The following is a 21,381-nucleotide window of genomic DNA, read 5'->3' on the forward strand; positions in this document are numbered from 1 at the left end:
AATCCCACGTCGCTAGGACCTGAGAAGCTTGAAGGGAGAAGGTTCCAGACACACGCACGCATCATCCAGTGAGTGCATGATAAAGCAAAGGGAATTTTTTCCCACGGGAAATCGTAAAAGATAAAAGGAAGGGCCTGAGAGACGGGAGGCCTGGGTTCTTAATCGCGGCTCTGCCACTCGGGGCAAGTCACTTAACACCTCTGGGCCTCAGTTTCCTCAACTGTAAAATGGAGGCTCAGTACCTGTTCTCCCTCTGCCTTAGACTGGGAGCCCCACTCAGGACAGGGATCGTGTCCGACCTGACTGCCCTGACTCTACCCCAGCGCTCGGGACCGTGCTCGGCCCGGCGTAAGCGTTTTAAGATACCTTAAAAAAAAAGTCAAGGAGGGAAGCTCCGCAAGTCTCAAGAAAGGCGGGTCCTGGCCGAGGCAGAGACTGCAAAAAGGCTCCGTCGTGGTCTCCCGGACACTCGGTAGAGTGCTCCACGCAGAGTGGACGTACAGCGAAGTTCCACTGATCTACTGGTTAAATAGGTGGGAGGACGACTGTAACCCGCCGGTCTATTAGCGAGTGACCTCAGGGGTACCAGAAAGCGGACCCGTAACAAGAGGCGAGGACTTAGGATTTGAAAAATACTTCTCATCGCCGCAAAAAACCGAAGCCTCCCCTTCCCGCCTGAGTCTCCCAGCGACGAGGACCGGAGCCGGAGGCAGCCCTTCCTGGAAAAAACGTATTTCCGCAGATAAGTTAGCTCCGCCCTGAATCTTCATCCACTTGGCCTCTGCTCTTAGGAAGGTGGGGGCAGGAGGGCCAGAAAGGTCACCGGGGAACCGATCCAGTAGCAGGGCTCGGGAGAAAACGGGAGAAAGCCGTGGCCATTAAAGATGACGACCTGCAGGGCTGCCCGCCCGCCCGGCTCCACCGGTTTGTAAGGAGGAAGCGGGGCCCAGCGGAGAGAGCGAGAGGCTTGGGCTTTAGCCAGAGGGAAGACTTGGTCCAAAGGCTGACAATGACCAGCTGACAGTGATCCTCAAAAGACAAGGGAGAGGGAAAGAAGCCGCGCGCCCCTCAAACTCAGGCACACGGGCTGCCTGAGCTCTCCCCGTGGGCCACACCGGGCCCGGGTCTCTCTCTCTTCCGCCCGTTCCCCCCGGGGACGCTGGAATCGGCCGGAATCCCCACCTGTACGCTGTGGAAACCGAACGGGGCTTGGCCTCTGCCCCGGGACCTCCCGGCTCCCTTCTCACGGACGTCCCCGTGGCGAGGACTGCGAAGAGCGTGGCCTGGTTGGGGTGGAGAGGGGTGGGGGAAGGGGAAAGCTTCAAATTCTGTAAAAAAGAAGAAAAAAAATACAGGCCAACTCACCGGTATTCTTCAGGCCAATCCCCGCCGTGTCCGAGACACCTAGGAGGACGAGCTCGAGAACGGGAAGTAATGCCACGGAACAGTCCCTTTTCCCTTTTAGCAAATCATCCGGCGTTTGATGGAGTCCCCCCCGGCCCGGCCCCTGAAGAGCAGGGTGAGGGCCCGGGGCGCTAACGGTCGGTGGGGCGGCTCTGCTCTCTCGGCCGTCATCTACCGCCCGTTGCCCTTCGGGGAGAAATTTTACTTTCAAACAGAGAAGAGAAATGCCAGCACACTAAACAACACGTGCATTGGGGGATGGGGATAGGGTTTTTTCCTTTTTGTTCCCCGAAGTCATTTTATTACAAAATCCAGGATCTAAAAAGTAATCAGTTACATTTACCGACGAGTCGGAGATGACTTTTTGCACGAGGCACGTTCGGCCTGCGTAACGACACCGTGCCGGCGACGAGGCCTCCGGTCCACCCGACCCCCTCCCCTCATCCGCTCACCACCCCCGCGGGGCGACCCGCGTGGAAACTCCGTCGGGGCAGCGGGGGCGGCCGCCTCGCACGAGCCGACGTTCCGGTCTCGGCCCGGACGCGATCCGTGAACTAATTCGTCTCGGGCGGTCGGCAAAGCTTGGCTCCGAAAACGCTAGTATCGAGACCCGTGGCCCGCCCGAGGGCCGGCCGACGCCGTACCTGGGCCCGGGGCCGCGATGCGGGGGCGTGACGGGGAAGGGGCGGCAGGCGGGCGCTCCCTGGGCGGAAGGGGCCGCGGGAGGCCGGCGGTCTCAGGGCCGGGCCCAGGCGCATCTCGGGGAGGGGGAGGATCCGGCCGAGAGCGGTCCTCCTCCTTCCTCCGAGCGGGGTAGGCCAGACAGCCCCGGCAGGGAGGGGGCTCGGGAGACTTCTAAAGGCAGCATCATTACAAGGTGCGGAGAGGGAAGCTGGGGGGGGTGGGGGGGGGGGGGGAGACGGGCGCGTCAGCACAGACGGCGAGCAAGCACTCCGACCCTGGGGCTGACGGGGAAGCCGGGGAGGGCCGGGGCCGGGGCCGGGGCAGTACCTGAGAGGCGGCTGAAACGGAAGGGGAGAGATCCTCACTCACGCCACGCACGGGACAGGGAGCGGGAGAGGGAGGGGGACGGGGGAAGAGCCGGAGCGGCCGCCGCCGCAGGCTGGGTGTCGGGGAAGCCCCGGACCCCCGGGGACGGAAGACGCCCTGCCGTGGGACCGGCGGTCACCGGGGAACGGAGCTTCCGCCGCCGGATCCTCACCCCCGGTGGCGGTTCCGGGCCCGGGGTCCGGCCGCCGGACCCGCGTCCCGGCGGGATCCGAATCCACGGGGCGCTGGGGCCGCCCGCCCGGCTGTCGCCGAGCCGGCTCCCCCACCGTGTCCACGCCGGCCGGCCGCCGCCCCGTCCCGCCGCCCCTCGCCCTCATCCCGCCCAAGAGTCACCAACGCACGTCCGGTCACCAGCGGCCGGCTCCACCTTGGGTCAACGCAACTGAGAAGGGGGATCCTCTCGCACGCCTCCTTCCCCTCCGCGACAGCCGCTATTTCCTCCTGAGCGCCATGGCCACCCCCACGGCCACCGCCAGGATGGCCACCGCGGCCACCCCGCCGTACAGCAGCACGGACTTGCCCTCGGGCAGCAGGATGGGCTTCTCCTCCGCGACGGGGAGCTTCTCTTCCGAGAGGCGGCCCTCCTCCCGGGCTCCCGCTTCCCCCGCCGGAGGCCGCGCGGTCCTGGGCTGGGGCGCCGGGGCCGCTTCCTCGGCTCTGGGGACCGGCTTCGGGAGAGGCTTGCCCGGCGGGGGCGCCGTCGCCTCGGCCGCGGCGGCGGCGGCCGCCTCGGGCTCCGTCTCCGGCGGGGCCCCGGCCCGTGGGGCCGCCGCGGCGCCCCTGGCCTCCTCCATCCCCTCGGGGAGCTCCTCCTTCTCCACGTGCACGATGTCCGAGTTGGACGAGTTGTTCTCGCTCCTCTCCTCGCCCCCGCCGTTGCTGTCGAGGCTCTTGACGTCTTCGGGGTCCATGGCCACCTGCTGCCACGACTCGGGCCCCAGGGACACGGGGAGGCTCTCGGCCTGCCAGCTCTGGCTGGCGGACAGTGAGACCGGCAGGCTCTCCGACTGCCAGGACGAAGTCACCGTGGGAGACTCCGGCGGGCTGACCTGCCCGGAGTTGTCACTGGTGAGGATGTAGATGTCGTTGCTGTCCTCGGCGATGGCTCCGTGGTACGTTTCCTCTTCCGGCTCCAGGCTGAAGACGGTTCCCTGGGGAGGAGGGAGGGGGGAGGGAGAGCGAGACAGAGGCCACGTGAGCAGAAGACAAGGAGAGGCTGCCGGGTCGCGTCGTTCCCCGAGTGCCACTGCCTGGCGGGGCCGTCCAGCCGGGCACGCGGGACCCCGGGGAGCTGACCGGCGTCGGCTCCGCACGCGGCCGGTCCCGGATCTGTCTAACCAACAACGCTGCGGAGGAGGAGGAGGAGGAGGAGGAGGAGGCAGCCGGGATCACCACCCCTCGGCTAGGCGGGCAGGGAGCTAGGAAATACCGCCGCTCTTCTGCTCCCGCGGAGATGAAACAGGTTGGGGGGCGGGGGTCTCTCTGCCCCTCTCTGTCAATATCCCTACCTCCCTCCACGGCCAGTACTTAATAATAATGTTGGTGTTTGTTAAGCACTTACTATGTGCAGAGCACAAGAACCCAGGATTCTAAGAAAAGGGAATCTGCGCGCACTCCAGAGGAAGCGTCCTTTCCCAATCTTTATGAGGAATCCCTTCGGGCATATCTGACAAGCAAAATACTCTGCCGGTTTCGCCTCTGCCACAGCAGCTCCTAAAGAGGTAGCGTTGCCCTCCGAAGAGCGTGTCTGGTGCCGACGTCCGGCCCTCTGTTTATACCCTCCGGTCGGAAAGCCCAAGCCCGCCTCTGGCCCAAATCACCCGGATGGTCCCGCCCCAAGTCCCGAGTCGAGGCGAAAATCGAAGCCACCCCCCGGCCACAGCACCGCCTTGCGAGGAACCGATGGATACCAACTGGGGGATGTGTCAGGTGCTTACTGAGCGCCAGGCACTGTTCTAAGCACTGGGGGAGATGCGAGCTAATCGGGTTGGGCACGATCCCTGTCCCGCACAGGGCTCACAGTCTTGATCTCCATTTTATAGATGAGGTGACTGAGGCACAGAGAAGTGAAGTGCCTTGCCCAAAGCCACACAGCGGGCAAGAGGCAGGGCCGGAACTAGAACCTGTGACCTTCTCACTCCCAGGCCCGTGGGACATGGACCGTGTCCAAACTGATTAGCTTGTATGTACCCCGGCGCTTAGTACAGTGCCTGGCACGTAATACGCCTTTAAATGCCAGAGGAAAAAAGAAAAGGAACGAGACCACGGTGAATGCCCTTGCCTCGGCCTGACTGCTGGACCTCCCCGAGAATGGAATTGAGAAGGCTAATGCCATCTGACCCTTCTAGTCCCCTCTTGGGGCAGAGGATGAGAGCCGGCTGGTCTCGCGCCAGGCCGCCCTTTCCGGGTCCGGCACAGACTCGGGCCGGTTTCTCTGTGATCTTGCTTTCGGAAAGAGCTTTTTGATTTTTTTTTTTTTCAAACTGTAAAACCTGGTTGCAATTGGAAAATTGTCATTTGCGTCCCCATCTGAGACCACCAGGAGCCAAACCTTCCTCCTAGGGGCCTGCCCTCTCCCGGCTAACTCTCTGGAGACGACTCTTACGAGAGGAGGAGCAGCCGTTTCCGGGAGTTTCTGTCATCTTTTCCTCCTCGGGCCATCGCTCCTTAATGCCCAACTTTACGTTGCAAAATCCTGCCGGGGTCCCACCGATCAGAGGAGCCTTCCCAGAGCAACCTTCCCATTGGACCCGACCCAGGAAAACAGAAATTTTCTTTGCCCGAGGTGGGGGCGGGGTAGGGAAGCTGCCTTGAAAATGTTATTTCGGCAATGTCCTTGGGTGAAACCTTGACCCGTCTCTGCCGAGCGGGTCCCACCCTTTCCCGGCTTCCTCAGTCATCCGAGTGGTTTTAACCCCGCTGTTGGGGCTTTGCCGCGGAACTGCTCACTTCACTAATATTCCTGAGTCACTCCCTCCAGTTCCGCAAGTGGGAGAGGCAAACAAGCTACTCCAGGACCCAAAGGTGGACCGAAGCTGCGGGACTGAGAGATGACTGCAAAAATCAAATGAAAAGAAACTCGAGGGATCTCCCACCCGTCCCCAACCCCGGAAGGCATCAGTTGCCACGCCCTGGCGGGAAGCGGCAGGGGGTTTTGTCCTTCTGGGGCAAATAGACTGCCAGGCTCTCTGGGGGGCTGTCCATCCATCCGTCTGTCTGGCCGTCCGCTCTCCCACCCCGAGGGTCGCCGCCGTTAACAGACTTCAGGTGGGGATTCTGCTCTGCGCCCCTTGTCCCCTCAAGAGCAGCGACGCCTGCGACGCCCCGCCGGACCTGGCCTGGGGCCCAAGCTCCCGTCAGGGCAGTTCCCGCTCCCTGCCCCGGGGCCCCAGCACCCTAATTTGGTCATTTATCCTGAACAAAGTACACAATTAGGTTGTCAACAGGGGAGCGAGAAAAGGCCCGATCTTCGCTTGGGGCCAGAGCCTCCCCTAAAGCTTACGAGGGGCGCTTACTACCCTTCGGATTAAAAAAAACACTCATCATCCTTCATCTTGCAGGCCAGGGGACGCTCTGAGCTAACATTAAGAATTGCCTTTCGAGTTAAAGCAGACCCAGCGTCTGTGTGAGCAGCTCAGCGCCCTCAGATCTGGTCTGCTCACCGGGGCCAGCCGAGAAAAGGGAAATACGAAAGGGTGGGGAGTAGAGGCTTTAAAAAATCCTTACAGACGAGAGAGCTTCCGAGAAGTCCCTCTTCCAAACGCTCTGTAGACAAACGCTTCGTTCGGAGTGTGAACCTTTTTCAGGATTGCTGTAAAGTAGGGCACAAAGGCCAAAAGATGCCCTAAGGTTCGGGGGGGCGGAGGGGGGAGCAGATGGAGGGGGTCGGTTCCAATCTGTCGGTTGCTCCCTGGCGATTCCTCCAAACGCTCCCCTTGGGCAGTGTGGGCCTTGGGAAGACCTTCTGAGGGGGCCAGGCTATGCTGGGTGCCTTTACGAAAGGGAAAAAGGAAGCATCTTACCCTTGCCGACTGATCTGACGGTGCACTTTTCAGAACAAACCTTGTCCCCGGAGGAGCAGAGAGGATGAGTGAGCGGAGCGAGGCAGAGGGAGGGAACGAGCGAGAGGGAGGGAGGGAGGGAGGGAGGGACGGAGAGAGGGAGGGAGAGAGAGACGCGCATGCCAACTAGCCCGGGCCCTAATAAGGCTGCCAGGCAAAAAATAAATAAATAAAAAAGCCTGAGCCTTGACCAAATTGGACCCGAAATCATTCTGCCCTGGATGGAAATGGGAAAGCGGCTGGACCCTTCACGGGCCGGTATGGTCTTAGAAGTAGTCAGTCGGGAGAGGGGAGAAAGAGGCTGAGCACGTCGAAGGGTAACCCCGGACCGTTCGGATGTCCCCGAGGCTCTCTGCCACCCGAACCCCTTCTTCCCGGGAGCTCTGGGGAACTGGGCCCCGCGGAGGTCAGGGTTGGGGCGGACAGATAGAAAAACGGATGGACAGAGAACGAGGGCCCGGCTCCCGGCCCAAGCACGCGGTAACGGGATGCCCTTCTGCCAACGTGGAAAGCCCGGGTGCGGGTTCTGTGCCTAGGCTACGTGACAATGTCACCACAGCAGAGGAACCCTGGCAGAAATCTACATGAAGTTAGAGACGGCGGGTCACCAGGGCGGGGGGCATGGGGTCCCTGAGTACCCCCCTTGCCCCAGGGCCATCGTCTTCCCCTCCCGAGACCCCCGCGAACACGAACAGGGCATCGCTTCTGAGGCGCGGGGCTGGGAGGCAGGAGCCCAGGCTGGGGCGTTGCACTCAGAGCCCCAGGCCGAGAGGTGGCTGGCACGGTGTCAGTACTAGACGCGAGACCGGGCAAGTTGAAGACCGGTCCCGTGGCCACCCCACCTCCTCCCGGCGACACGGCGGTGGTGAGAGATGGGGGTGAGGGGTGGAGTCGGCTGGCCGGACGGGGCAATGCAACTGGCCGGCTGGTGGTGGCACATTTTGATCACAACAGCACGAGTTTCTGCTTTATTTGCCATTACAGAGCATCTTCCCCACAGGGGATCCGGTCTCTCTCGGGCATCATCTAATCCACCTACATGACACCTTTGAGAAGTAGGACAGAACGGGTCGACGGGGAGGGGGCACCACGGGGGCTTCCACCTAGAGGGGTGAGGTGACTCGCTGACCCAGGCCGGGTCCCAGGCAAGGTCTCCCGGGCAGGAGTCAGGGCTCCAGGGCTCTCATCGCTAAGAGACCTGAGGCCTCTCGAAGGAAGCCTAAGGGCACAATACCAGGTTTGGGGCCTGCCCCGTCTAAGCAACGTGGTTCCCGCCACGAGCACTGGGCGGGAAACAGAAGCAAAACACCGCCAGCTCCCATCTTCCCACCACACAACCCGTGCTGGTAAGGTTTAAGGAGCCACGCTCTTCTCTCCAGCTCTTCCTTTTCCCTTCCGCGGGGGAGGCAGCGCCCGGAAACTTCTGCCCGACACTTCCCATTCCCGGGGCCCAGCGGCAGGCCCGAGCACTCCTTCGGGGCAACTCCAGCGAGCGACGCTTCAGGGAAGGGGCCGACCCTCTGGGGACCACCTTCATTTCTTTAACTTTACATGCCAACCTGGCGGGGGGGGGTAAGGGGAGAGTTAGCTACGTCCTCATCAAGGGGCCCTCCCCACCTACCGCCCAGGCTAAAGGTCACCTCATCTAAGTTAGGACGAGAAACCAACCGTCCCAAAGAGGCCTCGAGACCCGCTGCCGAACACTCCAGCGGTACTGAAGCACGAGGTGTGGGGGGAGGGGGGCGAGAGCATCCCCCCTCCTTCCCTGCAAACCCACAGGCCAAAGGGCCTCCGCCCATTCCCGGAACAGGCGCTGGGTTATCACTCCACTTTCACCCAGTCATCAGAGCTGACGGCACCTCCTCCCCTTCTCTGTTCAGTTACAGAAATAGCTCTACCTCCTCTGCTAGGCTGCTTGTGTCATCTTGATTTCTTGCCTGAGTGACTACACACCAACACTCTGCCCATGGCAAACACCCACCCGGGCTCCCAGCTTACATAACTCGCACGCACGGGTCACGCGGTCGCTATCCACCGGGCCTCCTGCCCTCTGGGGACTGTCGGCGTGCTGGGGGCTGGGAGTGCCAGAGAGGGGCCGCCCTCAAACCAAGCTGCCCCGGGCAGGGTCCATCCTGGACCCAGGGGCACCCTCGGTCCTCCAGAGGCTGCGGGGGAAGGGACGGACGCTCACAAGTTCGACCCTCCAGACCAAGAAATGGGCACCGTTCCCCTGCCCCACCCCTAGTGCCTTGTTCCACCCTCGGCTCGCAAGGGGACCTCGGGCCACGCCGGTGAATGAGTGACAAGGTGGGGAGAGGAAAGGCGACCCAGGGAGAAAAAGGACGGGGACGAACCTGAACCGGGAGTGAGGTCCTGCAAACTGACTCTGGCCAGGAGCCTCAGCCAATCCTAGGAGGAGAAATCCCCAAAGGAAAGCGAAGCCCTCAACCGCTGAGGAGAGGCTTCTCCTGCTGGGGCTTTTCATCACTGGATTGTCCTAACCGGCTTTACTCATCCAGCAAACTGAATGGGGAATCATTTCACTAATCCCAGCTTAGAACAAGCTTCGTGCAAAGAGCCCCAGCAGAGGCAGTGCCGCCCATTCACTGTGAGCACAGCTCCCGCCCTCCTAGCCCTCCACCGGCAAATCTGGGCAGCCGCCTGGAATCCAGCAGGCCCCGCTTGCTATCCCGGATACCTGCTTACAGATGGGCTTGCAGTGGTGACACGGCTCACCTCGCAGCTGCTAGAGTTCAGCCCGATTCGGTAGGGCTGCCTCAGTGGGGTTTCTGAAAGCGGGGTTGCTCCGAGCAATGACCCATCCTGGCCCAGCAGGAGGTCCGGGCCCTGCTCTCCCAGGATAGGAAATGGAGTTAGGTTGTGATTGTAAGCACCTCCTGTGGGCAGACACTGTCTGATCTGATTTTCTTTCTAGTCCAGAGCTTTGCCCGGTCCTCGGCGCTTCATAAATCACACAGATATCGAAATGACAACAGAACCCAATAGAGAACTCTGAATGTGTCAAGGTGGGGCCAGGAAGGGAAACTGTGATCACACCACATTCCCAGTGGGACCCGAAACTCAGGAGGGGCCCCGGGGGCTATTTTTGGCGGTTTAGCCCTACAGACAGTAAACTCCTTGTGGGCAGGGATTGAGTCCAAAGAAAAAATACTGTGGTATTTAAGTGCTTACTACCGGTAAGTTAAGTACCGGGCACTGAACTAAGCACTGGGATAGATACAAGATCATCGGGTCGCACACGTTCCCCGTCCCACGTGGGGCTCACGGTCTTCATCCCCATTTTAAAGATGAGGTAACTGAGGCACCGAGAAGTAAAGTGAATTGCCCAAGCAAGCACGGGACAGAACCGGGACTAGAACCTGTGTCATTCTGACTCCCGGGCCTGTGCTCTTTCCATGAAGTCATGTTAGTTTTTTTTTTTTACCAACCCTACTGCACCTTACTTTTCCCAAGCGCTTAATACAGTGCTCTGCCCATGGTAAGCACTCAATAAATCCCACTGATCGATCGAGAGGGGAGGCTACGGGTCGCTGCCGTGAGGTAGATCCGCCCCCTCCAACCGCACCCTCAGCGCGACGCCTCAACGCAGGTCACAGAGTTCCTAGTTCCGGCGGGTCCCCGGCCGCAGCAGCGAGTTCCCTACCTCGCCCGGCTCTCACTCCCCAAGAGCTCCAGCTGCCAAAGGGAAGATCCCACCCGGGGACGAGGGTTTTCCGAGCCCCCGGGGAGGCTCTTGGAGTGTGACCTCGATGCCACCGGCTTCCCGGGCAGCGCCGGTCAGCCCAAACCACCGTCCCCGACTCAGAGGGCAACGGCAGTTTTGGCCCCAGGTCCTCGGGTCCCGCGCCCCCGGGGTTTAGAATAGAGAGAAGGCCGCTGACCTCTGCCCCATACCCCCGTGGGCCAGCAGCCCCGCTCGCCCACCCGCCTACTCCTTACCCATCCGCCCTGCTGGATGATGTAATCCGCGGCGAAGTCTTCCAGGTACGTCACGCCGAACTGCAGCAGGGTCCCGAGGGGCTCCTGTCCGCGCAGGGTCAGCTCCTTCAGCATTCGCTGGAGCACAACCAGAGGCACCAAAACCTTCCGGAGAAGCGGCGAGGGTTGCGGGGGGGTGGGGGGAAAGAAAAAACAGAAATCGGAAAGCTGGAAAATGAGATTTTTCAGGTTCGGCTACCTGGTGATCGAACTGAGCGCGGCGGCCCCAAGGCAGGAAATCATTTCATACTGGCAGAGGGAATACGGCGGCAGTCCTCAACAGGAAAGTTAGCCCAGCGGGCTACTTCCCTGGTGCTACTGCTCTCCTAAACGAAGCTGAAAATCAGGTCACTCTTGCGACTCTCTGATGCACGGCTTCCCCCGACAGGAGGCCACGCAGTCGAGCGAGGGACCGAAAATCAAGAGACCCAGGTTCTGGTCCCAGCTGGGCCACATGACTGCTGTGTAGCTTCGGGTGACTCACTTCAACTCTCCGGGCCTCAGTTTCCTCATCTGTCAAATGGAGATGAGGCATCTGTGCTCACCATCTTAAGACGTGAGCCGCTTGTGGGACTGGGACCGGGTCTGGTGGGACTGTCTCAGGCCCGCCTCAGTGCTTGGCACATTGTCAGTGCTTAATACAGTCCATAATTATGTGAATATCAGCTAGTCGTCTTCTTCCCCATCTCACCCAACACAAACCAGAACTTTTATGTTTCCAAACGACCAGGAAGTCGATCCGGGCCGAGAGGCCGCACAGCCTTTTAAGGCCACTTTGTTCCCCTGCTCCTAGGTCACAGGAATCACCCCGGCTGACTCCCCCATTGCCCAGCTTTCTGCAGAGAGGGGAAATGGAATCATTTTCATTTCAGGTTGGCAGTTGCCCTCTGGGCTCGTTGTTCTTCGAACCTGCGGAACTGCACACGACCGCTCGGCAGTCCTGGAGAAGATAAGGCGTTTGCAGCAAGAAGCAGCGTGGCCTAGCGGATAGTGCAAGGGCCTGGGAGTCAGAAGGACCCGAGTTCTAATCCTACTCGGCCACTTATCTGCTGTGTGACTTTGGGTAAGTCATTTCACTTCCTCTGTGCCTCAATCGCCTCATCTGTAAAATGGGGTTATCACTGTGAGTCCCCGCCTTTGGTACACTGCCTGTCACATAGTGAGTGCTAAACAAATACCATTTTTAAAAAAAGGCAAAACAGAAGCAGGGGAGCCAGATGAGGCCTTTTTATGTCTTGAAAAAAAATTCTACATCTGCCTCCATTGCCAAACAACTACAGCACTACCAATGGGAAGCTTCATGGGATGAGCTGCAAGAGTCAACCTCATTTTATTTATACACATATTATTCTAATAGGCTCAAAAAGCCCAGAAGCACCCATTTCACCAAATTTCAACTAATGGAACTCTTATGAACTTTCCTAATGAACCTTTAAAACCATCGCGATCAAAACCAAAAGAAATAAAAAAATCCTTCAGGCCAAATTGACAACATTTGGGGGTTTTATGACCTTTTTTTTTATGGTATTTGTTAAGCGCTTACTCTGTGTCAAGCACAGTCCTATGCACTTTAGAATAGTGCAGAAGGGCCTTGTTTTTTAGTGAACCTAATCAATTTAGGCAAGAAAAACAACCCCATATCCCCACTGGCAGAATTCAGGGAGACCCCCGGCTGGTTAGGCCCATGCCAGGAGAGCCAGCTACTTCTTCCCTGGGGATAAGTCTCGCCCTCTGAAAGGGTTCTTTTTGATCTCTTGGGAGTGTTTTGTTTGGAAGTGACTGCTTGGGCGCACTAAACCATTTGCTACTGGGCTGAAAGCTCAGGCCAACATCCAGATTAATAATTCCGAGACCCTGAAGCTACTTGCTTGGTCTCTTGAGTCGACCATCGGGAGTTATTTATTAGCATTTTGTGAGAAAGATCCAGGCAGCAGCAATGCTACCAGAAAAATGAACTGATGAAAGTCATCATTTCTGGTCTCTAGTGGGATGTCAAAACCCCCTAAAAAAACCCCGGGATCTCTCTGGAGTATGCAGATGAACTTCTCTTAGAGGTTACTATTTTGATCCGATGATCCTGAGCACGGTGCTTGATCCACCGTCTTTTATCAATCAATGATATTAATTAAGCACTTACTGTGTGCAGAGCACTCTACTAAGTGCTTGGGAGAGATCAAAACAGCAGAGATGGTAGACATGTTCCTCACCTACAGGGAGCTTACAGTCTACAACAACATCACCAACAATATTTAGGGGCCCCTGAACTAGTACCCAGGAGTTGCCTAAAATAACATGGAGGGATGAGGAAGGAATTTTTTAATAAGCCCATTTTATTCTACCCAGGAGGAGAAAAATAACCTCCACTGCAGCACTCCCTGGTAACTTCAATTTCAAGGCCGCTTTGCGATTCACTATTGTTTCTACCCTCCGCTTGACCTCACCAGGTGCACAGAGGAACAGGTCAAAGGGGAAGAAGATGGGTCCAGGAAGACCCCGTTATTATAAATGACTGACCCTCGTATCCTCAAAATATAATATTAATGAGGGTATTTGTTAAGCCCTTACAATGTGCCAAGCACTGTTCTAAGCACTATACGGTTGTTTCCTCCCTCCCCCAGACAAAGGCACGGGCCCTGCGCGTCTCTGCTAGGCACGGAATCTAAGTCAAGGTTTCGGGGTTGGGCCCCTTGCCTTCTCTACAGTTCTAAAAAAAAAATCACCCCTGAATGAAGAGCACTAGCAGGTGCAACTCCCGGAAATACTCGCACACAGTCCTCCCTTGGTCCAAGACTTGTCTGGCAGGATGGGAAGAGGAAATGAAACCAATTCCTCCGTAAGGCCTCTAGACTGCTAGGAGAGACGGCACCTACGTCACCTATCCCTAAATGGACTAGCACTCGGGAAGCAGGCTAGCCAACTGCATGCGAGACACGGATCCTGAAGATTAGAAGGCGCTCCGGGAGACCACCGGACTGCACCGCCTAAATCTCCCCGCCGCCGCCCCTCGGGCCCCAGACCAAAGTCGAATGCTAGCCATAGCCCTCGGTTGCCACCTCTGAGCTTGGTCTGGCTGGGCCCTGCTCCCAAGCTCTCGGGGGCTAAAAATAGCCGGGTGGCCAGCCAGCCACAGCTGATACGGCCCGGTGAGGCCCACTAGCTTGAGTCTAAGGAGGGGCCGGGTTCTGCCCTGCTCGAGAAGCAGCACGGCCTAGTGGATAGAGCACAGGCCTGGAGTCGAAAGGTCATGGGTTTTAATCCCAGCTACGTGACCTTGGGCAATTCATTTTTCGGTGCCTCAGTTAAGCACGCATCTGTAAAATAGGGATTAAGACTGTGAGCCCCGTACAGGATAGGGACTGTGTATAACCCAATTTGCTTGTAGTCCCCGCCCCCGCCACACCAGTGCTTAGTTCAGTGCCTGGCACCTAATAAGTGCTTAAGAAATACCATTATTATTATTATTATTGTTATTATTAGGCTTAGATCGTGCACCCCCCGAGGGGACAGGGATTGGGTCTAATTCCTACCTGTATATTCTCTCCCAGCACTCGGGACAGTGCTCTGCACAACGTAACCACTGTTAGCACTATCGAGTCTACGCAGAAGGGAGAACAGATCATGAATCAACATTTTACAGATGAGGTAACTGAGGCCCCAAGAAATTAAGCGGCTCGTCCAAGGACAAACGGCAAGCATACGTCAGAGCCGGAATGAGAACCCACATCCTTCTAACTCCCAACCCTGTGTTTTTTCCTCTAGGCAACACTGCCATCTGCATTATTCAGAATGTTTTCTAACAGGGTCGTTTTTCAGGACTTTTAAAAATGTTCTGGGGGAAGTGTTTATCTGGCTTTTTTGTACCCTCAATCACATTTAAATTTTTAGAGTTCAAGATTTCCTTGAACTTTTACTTTTCACTGAGCATCATCATCCCGGCAAGTGTTTCGCTGGTACGGTGACTCCAACCTGATGATCTTGTATCAAATTATTACTATTATCATTATCATTAACCCCAGGTGCTTAGTACAGTGCTTGTCACAAACTGAGTGCTAAAATACCACACGTGAAAAAAAAATCGTCAAGACCGAACTGTGTTTTCTTTCAGCCGTTTAAGTCACCAGAAACGTGAGGAGGCAAACTCCAATCTCAGACAACATGCATTTCTGTCCAAGAACAGGAAAACCACATTTATTCGTGGGATGAATTTATGATGATTTGACCCCCTTGCTCCTTCCTTATATTCTTTCGATGGTTGCCAAAGAAAGGTAGGATTTGATTTAAAGCCGGAAATATCTGATTTACCCTGTGGTCTACCAAGCCTCAGATAAACTGCAAACCAAGAGTTAAAAACAAATTCAGGATGGAGTCAGTAGGGGAACAATAGGGGAGGCATGAAGAGTCAGTGATCACAGGCAGACTGAGAGAGATGGAGAAAGACTGGCCAGCAGAGAGACAGAAATATTAACAAGTTTAGATTAAAGCACGGCACCCCTCACTCGGCTAGAACCCCCTCCCAGTACTGTAATAAAATTTACACCCCCACAATGCTGACCTTTCACTATTCTGTCGACAGTCACCTGTCCCTGCCATCCCTTCCCAGGTGAATACCTGGGTTTACCACACTCACGGCAATAGGTCGCATTTTCATTCATGGATTTACATAAAAATACTGGTTAGAGAGTTATGCACATTAAGTGTCGGGCTAGCACAAAAACTTCTATCCTCTCCTGGAATGCAGTGCTAAGAACTCTTCTTCACAACATCCAGATATTAAAAATTCTTAAAAGAAGAGAGATATAAACATGACTTCAGTCAGTACCTTATTCCATCCGCTGGCATGAGAAGCTGTCTCCAGTACACGTTCCCGATATTCCTGATAGGTCACTGGCCTACACGAATTTAAAAAGCATGTATGAGACAAAGATATAAGAAAAGCTCTCATTTCCAAGCTCTCTCTCCCTCTCTGACGAACACATGTAGAGATATACACGCACAGACACATGCTCCTTTAATTATAAAATGACATGGGTCACCCATTCGTCATTCACTTGAACCCTTCAAACACATCACCGACGGGGGTCAGGATGTCCTCTGAACTCAGCAAGCTACATCCGTTTTTGACTCTCCTCCAGAGTAGTGGCCTGAAGCCACTCTCTAAACGGGGGAAAACCATTTGCCGGAGGGAGTCATGTTGAACCTCCTCACCGGACGGCACCATATACGTCCTCCTGCACTCTGAACTAGACTATTCTGTAAGCTCCTTGTGGGCAGGGAAGGTGACTACCAACTTCGCTGTTCTGTCCTCTCCAAAGCACGTAATTCAGAGCTCTACACACGGTAAGGGCTCAGTACATTCAATTGATTGATTTGAAGCTTACTGTACTCTCCCAAGTGTTTAAGTACAGTGTTCTGCACTCAGTAAGCACTCAATAAATATGACTGACATGAATGTCCAGCACATCTTTCTGAAAAACACAATATTTGATTTGAGACACAAATGATCACTCAGAAGTCACCTTTAAAATCAACAACTCAAACACTAAACAACATACTACTGGGTGGGGGGAAATCACCTACCAAAATAGTAAGGTGCTGAACGGTCACTCTCAAGAGAGTGACTCTTTCTTGAACAGTAAAGAACACTGGATTGGGCCGGGTCAGGCTGGGAGGTGGGTGACGCGAGGCCACCTGCTTACTTCACTTTCCCTTTCTGTAAACTGAGGGCCTACTTAAAGTGCCCCTTGCAGCTTCAGGGCATGTGGGAATCGCCTTCCTTGCTTTCCTGAACCCGCTGGACCCCACAGTGACTCTCAGAGGAAATGTGTGTGCCAGGCGGAGACTTTTAGGACGAAACACACTGAAGAGTCAAAGGTCGGAATGCACATGGGAGGGCGACAGCAGCGTTAAACAGAAGGAAAACCCGACGTCTGTCAAAGCCAGAAGGCCTGGTCACGCCTTCTAGACAAAAGGAGTGAGGAAGGTTTGAGGGAAGGTGGGACTCTTCCCGGGCCGATCAGGTCTCGTTTTATTGAAACCATAATGAACCGGGGTGGTTTGATCAAAATGATCAAACACCTGCAAAGTCAAGGCATTTTCCAGTAACTAAGGACACCCCTTATTTACCCACATTCCAACGCAAGCTTCCAAAGGCAATTTCATCTGTGCCAAAATCAAATCTTTGACAAAGATGTCAATTTCAGAATGAATCCTCTCAGTACTCTTTGCTTTTTACTGGACCAGAATTTACCTCGAACGGCTAATTTTGGAGTGGGGTGGAAATGGGGTGAAGAAAAGACTAAAGACCGATAAAGGCCAAGGGATGAAAACAGAAATACTTCAGAGAACTCATTTCTATGAGGACTTCAAAGAGATTTCCAGATGGCTTCTAATTCGCCCTAACAACTCTGAGATAGGCAGAACGGCTCTCAGTCCCATTTGACTGACGGAGAGACTGAGGCACAGAGAAATGGTGATCTAGAATAAGTTGGGAACGGAGCTGGGAACAGGATCCAGGTCTCGCCAAGCTCCCCGATTCAAAGGTCTCCCTTCACTTCCTTCTGCTTCCCGCTCTATCTCGGCTCACTCCGGGCCTTTCTCCCCACAGGGAAATTCAGGAACTCACATTCCATCCTGCTGAATTCCACTCTGATGAACCAGCTCTCAGATGGCAGATGGAGCCATTTTATCCTTTCTCCTGCCCCCGCAGCGTTGTGGAAACGCTTTCAAGGAACTTTTCGACAAATCAAAGGGGAGTTTCAACTGCTTTAATAACTCAAATCAAAAACAGTAAAACTTAGATCTTAAAGTTCAAAACAAATTTCTAATCCTCGTCTGTTTTTTGAAGACCTACCCAGCTACAAAAGAGTAGAGTAAAAAAGAAAATCTGCTTTATAGTTTAGGCCCATTTCAGCTCATTTTTAAGGCCCGCTCACTCTCACTCTCTGCTTGCTTCATCCCAGGCAGAAGCAGCCTGGCCTGCCTGAGGAGGTTGTCTTTCCTGAGAATGAGGAAGTGGCTCAGGGAGAATGAGAGGTGCCAGTCAAGCGGTTTGGGAACATCTGAGTATCCCGAGCCGATGACAGCAGTGGCCTCTCATCACAAGTCAGGGGCCGGGGGTCCAGCGGCTTGGCCTTTTCGGGATTGTGGACCGGTGACTGTGGAGGGGACAAGGGAGGGGCTGGAGGGAGGGGGACAGGGAAATCACTGTAGCTCCTTCCTAACCCGGAGAAAATGCATCTGCCAAAACGGATAGGGATTAGCCGAACAGATGAATCGAGGTGTCAGATCCCCACCGCCCCACGTGACCCCCGGCTCTGAAGCGAAGCCGCCGCAAGGGCGGGGGAGAGAACCGAAGGAGACGCCGGCCCGGTTCCCGGGCCACCGGCCCGGCCCGCGTCCCCGACCGTCCGAGAAGCACGGGGAGCGAATCGCCAACCGTCCGAGAAGCACGGGGAGCCGCTCCCTGGGTGTCGCCTGGCGACTCACCGGCTGAGCAGAGTCTGCAGCGCTTGGTGCAGGGGTTCCTTCAGCTCCTGGGCCACTTTCTCGCCGAGCTGGGCCAAGCAATCTTCTATTGAGCTCTCGGGGTTGGCCGGGCTGAACACCGGAGACGTGTGGCAGTCAAAGCCCGTGCTGGCGAAGGCTGGGGACAGAGATCAGAGAGATCCCGCTAAGTCCAACAACATCTGCCTTGGGGCTAGGGAAGGTCCCCACGCCCCCTGCTCCCAGGAGAACACCAGCAAACTGCAGAGTCACTAAGAAAAGACCAGATGATAACAATAATTGTGGTATTTGTTAAGCGCTTACTATACGCCAGGCACGATTCTAAGCAAATTGGGTTGGACGTAGTCCCTGTCCCGCATGGGGCTCACAGTTTCAATCTCCATTTTACAGATGAGGTAACTGAGGCCCAGAGAAGTGAAGTGACTTACCCACGGTCACACGGCAGACAAGTGGCAGAGCCGGGATTAGAATCCAGGTCCTTTTGACTCTCAGGCCCGTGCTCTTTCCAGTAGGCCAGGCTAGATGACAGGCAAGGAGGGGGCCGGGCCACAGTAATAGGCTAACGAGGAAAAGAAACCCAGCAGAGAACTGCCGACCTCTATCCCGCACACAAAGCAGGTCTCGCAGACCTCAGAGCTGTTCTCTTGCTGGGTGACCTCGGCCTAGTCACTTAATCTCTCTGTGCCTCCATTTCCTCACCTGTAATATGTGGCTTACATACCTGTTCTCCCACTCCTTTAGACTTTGAGCTCCATGTGAGTCACGGACCGCGTCCGGTATCGTGCATCTACTCCTAGCGCTTAGCCCAGTGCTCGGCACATAATGAGCGCTTCACAGATTCCACAACTGGAATGAAATCGGCCAAATTAGGAGACCGAGCTGGGCAAACTCACCTTCCAAAATTTCTTTATCCAAGGACTTTAGCTCCTCTTCAATTTCAGCTTTCACCTTCCCCAGAACCTCTCTGTCCAGCGGTTGAGACGACGCAGGCGGGTGGGTCCCTGAAACAAATCGCAAAGTTCAGTCCATGAAGAAAATTTAAAATGAGTCAGAAGAGTAACAGGCAAAAGAACCCCAGTGGACCAGAATATGTAAAATTAAAGTTCCTGTTACATTTTAAATCGGTGACCGGACCGAGGGAATGCCCAACCGCTCTAGTCGACGGTGTGCCATTTCAGTCGGTCAATCGTATTTATTGAGCGCTTACCGTGTGCAGAGCACTATACTAAGCACTTGGGAGAGGACAATATAACAACATAACAGACACATTCCCTTGCCTACAGTGACTTACAGTCTAGAGTTGGCCCAAGGAAGCCCCAAAATAGGCTGATTTTCACTTGGGTAATGCTGGAACAATAATATGCCGGACCAACTGGCATTGGCGGCTTGCAACCTTTCCGGTACTCTGAATCACGGAAGGGGAGACCAATGTGTCTGTTTGGTGTTACACTGTACTCTTCAAAGTGCTCAGTACAGTGTTTCGCACACTGTAAGGGTTCAATAAATGAGGTCCACCCCTGGCCCCTAGCTGGTGGATTGCTAATTAGCTCCAGGAAGGTGTCACATGTTGGATCATGGGGCGCTCCCAGAGTACCACTCTGAGAATCCGGTCCGGCCCCCTGGGCAGACTTCTCTACAGATCTCGATTGGTTTGGAGGGAGGACACCAACTCAAGTGAACCACAGGGAAGACATGCGGGGTGTCGGGAAGAAGGAGAGAGAGGAAGTCTCATCTGGGTTATCAGAGATGCAGGTCAGGTATAGCCAGAGACCCAGCCCACGGGCCAGGGGTCCCACCACCCTGGAATCTCAGCCACTGGCTTTCTCCCTACTAGCCCGTAAACTCCTGAGGGCAATTAATACATCTTCCAAGAGTATGGTGCTCTGCCCATAGTAGGTGCCAATACCAGCAATCGACCGATTGATTGATGAACTTCACACTCCAAAAGGTTTTATAGAGAGAACTCTAGAAGCTTCAGAAAACCCGCTACCCTCCCAGATGGGATGTCACAAATAGGCACCTCTCATCTCTCCATTTGCCCTGCTATAGAGTGGGGAGGGATGGAGGAAGGGATACAGCAGAGGGAAATTCTAGGAGCCTCTCCAGGATCAAGGATTGAAGATGCCTTGTCACAGAAACACTGTCTGTCCCTCTCCATGTTCATGCCTCCACCCGGGCCCCACTGTCTACACCCCCGTTCGTGGCCAAGGTAGGAAGTCTGAGTTCAGACAGCTGGCTCCCCACCAGCTTTTGATTTTGCTAAACTTTGGCTGCTCTTTAATCTGCATTTCTTCCTGAGATTTTTATCCATGTTCCACACTGGAGCTCTTTCTGGTACATTTTTTCCCTAATACGCTCCAGAGCTTCACTGGGCCTTGCAGGGAGATGGTGAAAGCTGGATGAATTTTTGAATGAAAAAAGAACTCGAAAGAAAAAAAAAGGGAGAGTTGATTCCAGGTTGGATGGAATGAATGAAATCCCAAAATGCTAATTAGTTAATAATGGTATTTGTTGAGCTCTTGATATGTATCAAATGTAATACCAAGTGGTGGGATAGATAGAAGATAATCAGTTCAGATCCAGGCCCTGCCCACATGGAGCTCCCAGTCTAAATGGGAGGGAGAACAGGTATCGATCTCCAATATCAGGGGAAAGAGGAAGGGCGGCCCACATGGAACCGCGGGCAGCAGATGAGATGAGAGGGCACCCGGGGAGATCTCCTTAAAAATGTGACCAACGAGAAGACATGAAAGATGACCAAAAGGCCTTTCAATTGCCGATTCTACAGACCAGCACAACAGGTTGTGGAAGAACACAATCATCTACTGTGATGTTATCTGTCCAGGACCCCGAAGGTAGGACACCGATGATCTGGGTTGGCCATTTTGGACAATAAAAATCCCATAACTTGTTTTATTTCCGTCTCCTTGGTTCAGCCTGTGGACCCCCAGGGGTGTATCACTGAACGCTCACTTGACGACTCAGTCCCCTCAAGCCCGGGAAGGGGGGCCTGCCTGTTGGACATCATCGATTTTGCTTTGGGAAGGATGGAGGGGCGGCGGGCATTTTCTAAAATTAATAATCGGGATCTTTGGTTCTTTTTCTGCCATCCTGTGCCTAATAAAGAATACAAGACTAAAAACATCTCCGTGCGTGTACCTTTAGTCTTAATGGATTTAAAATAGAATGTGTTCGGCTCAATGAAGCGGAAGGCCGGAAAACTGCTTTATCCAGGAAATGTTCGGAGCCCCTAGCAACCTCACTGACCATTTCTCCGCCTCTTCCACATGTGCCCACCGCTAGAGAAAACAACTTGCAGGAGGTGTTGTGCCAGGGCATTAAA

At 55.1% G+C, this 21,381-nt stretch overlaps 1 protein-coding gene across 1 annotated transcript in view; it reads right to left on the reverse strand.

Annotated features, from left to right (window-relative positions):
• Positions 1-1,651: 1,651 nt before the first annotated feature.
• Positions 1,652-21,381, reverse strand: part of BCL2L13 (BCL2 like 13) — a 31,521-nt gene continuing 11,791 nt past the window's right edge. The window contains exons 3-7 of the mRNA XM_029077822.2: positions 18,932-19,039; positions 18,021-18,177; positions 15,355-15,424; positions 10,497-10,640; positions 1,652-3,626 (exon numbers count right to left, since the gene is read on the reverse strand). Of these exons, the coding sequence (XP_028933655.1) occupies positions 2,907-3,626; positions 10,497-10,640; positions 15,355-15,424; positions 18,021-18,177; positions 18,932-19,039 (1,199 nt within the window). The 3' untranslated portion in view covers positions 1,652-2,906. The remainder of the gene's footprint in view (positions 3,627-10,496; positions 10,641-15,354; positions 15,425-18,020; positions 18,178-18,931; positions 19,040-21,381) is intronic.

The sequence above is a fragment of the Ornithorhynchus anatinus genome, chromosome 13 (assembly GCF_004115215.2).
Source record: "Ornithorhynchus anatinus isolate Pmale09 chromosome 13, mOrnAna1.pri.v4, whole genome shotgun sequence".
NCBI lineage: Eukaryota > Metazoa > Chordata > Mammalia > Monotremata > Ornithorhynchidae > Ornithorhynchus > Ornithorhynchus anatinus.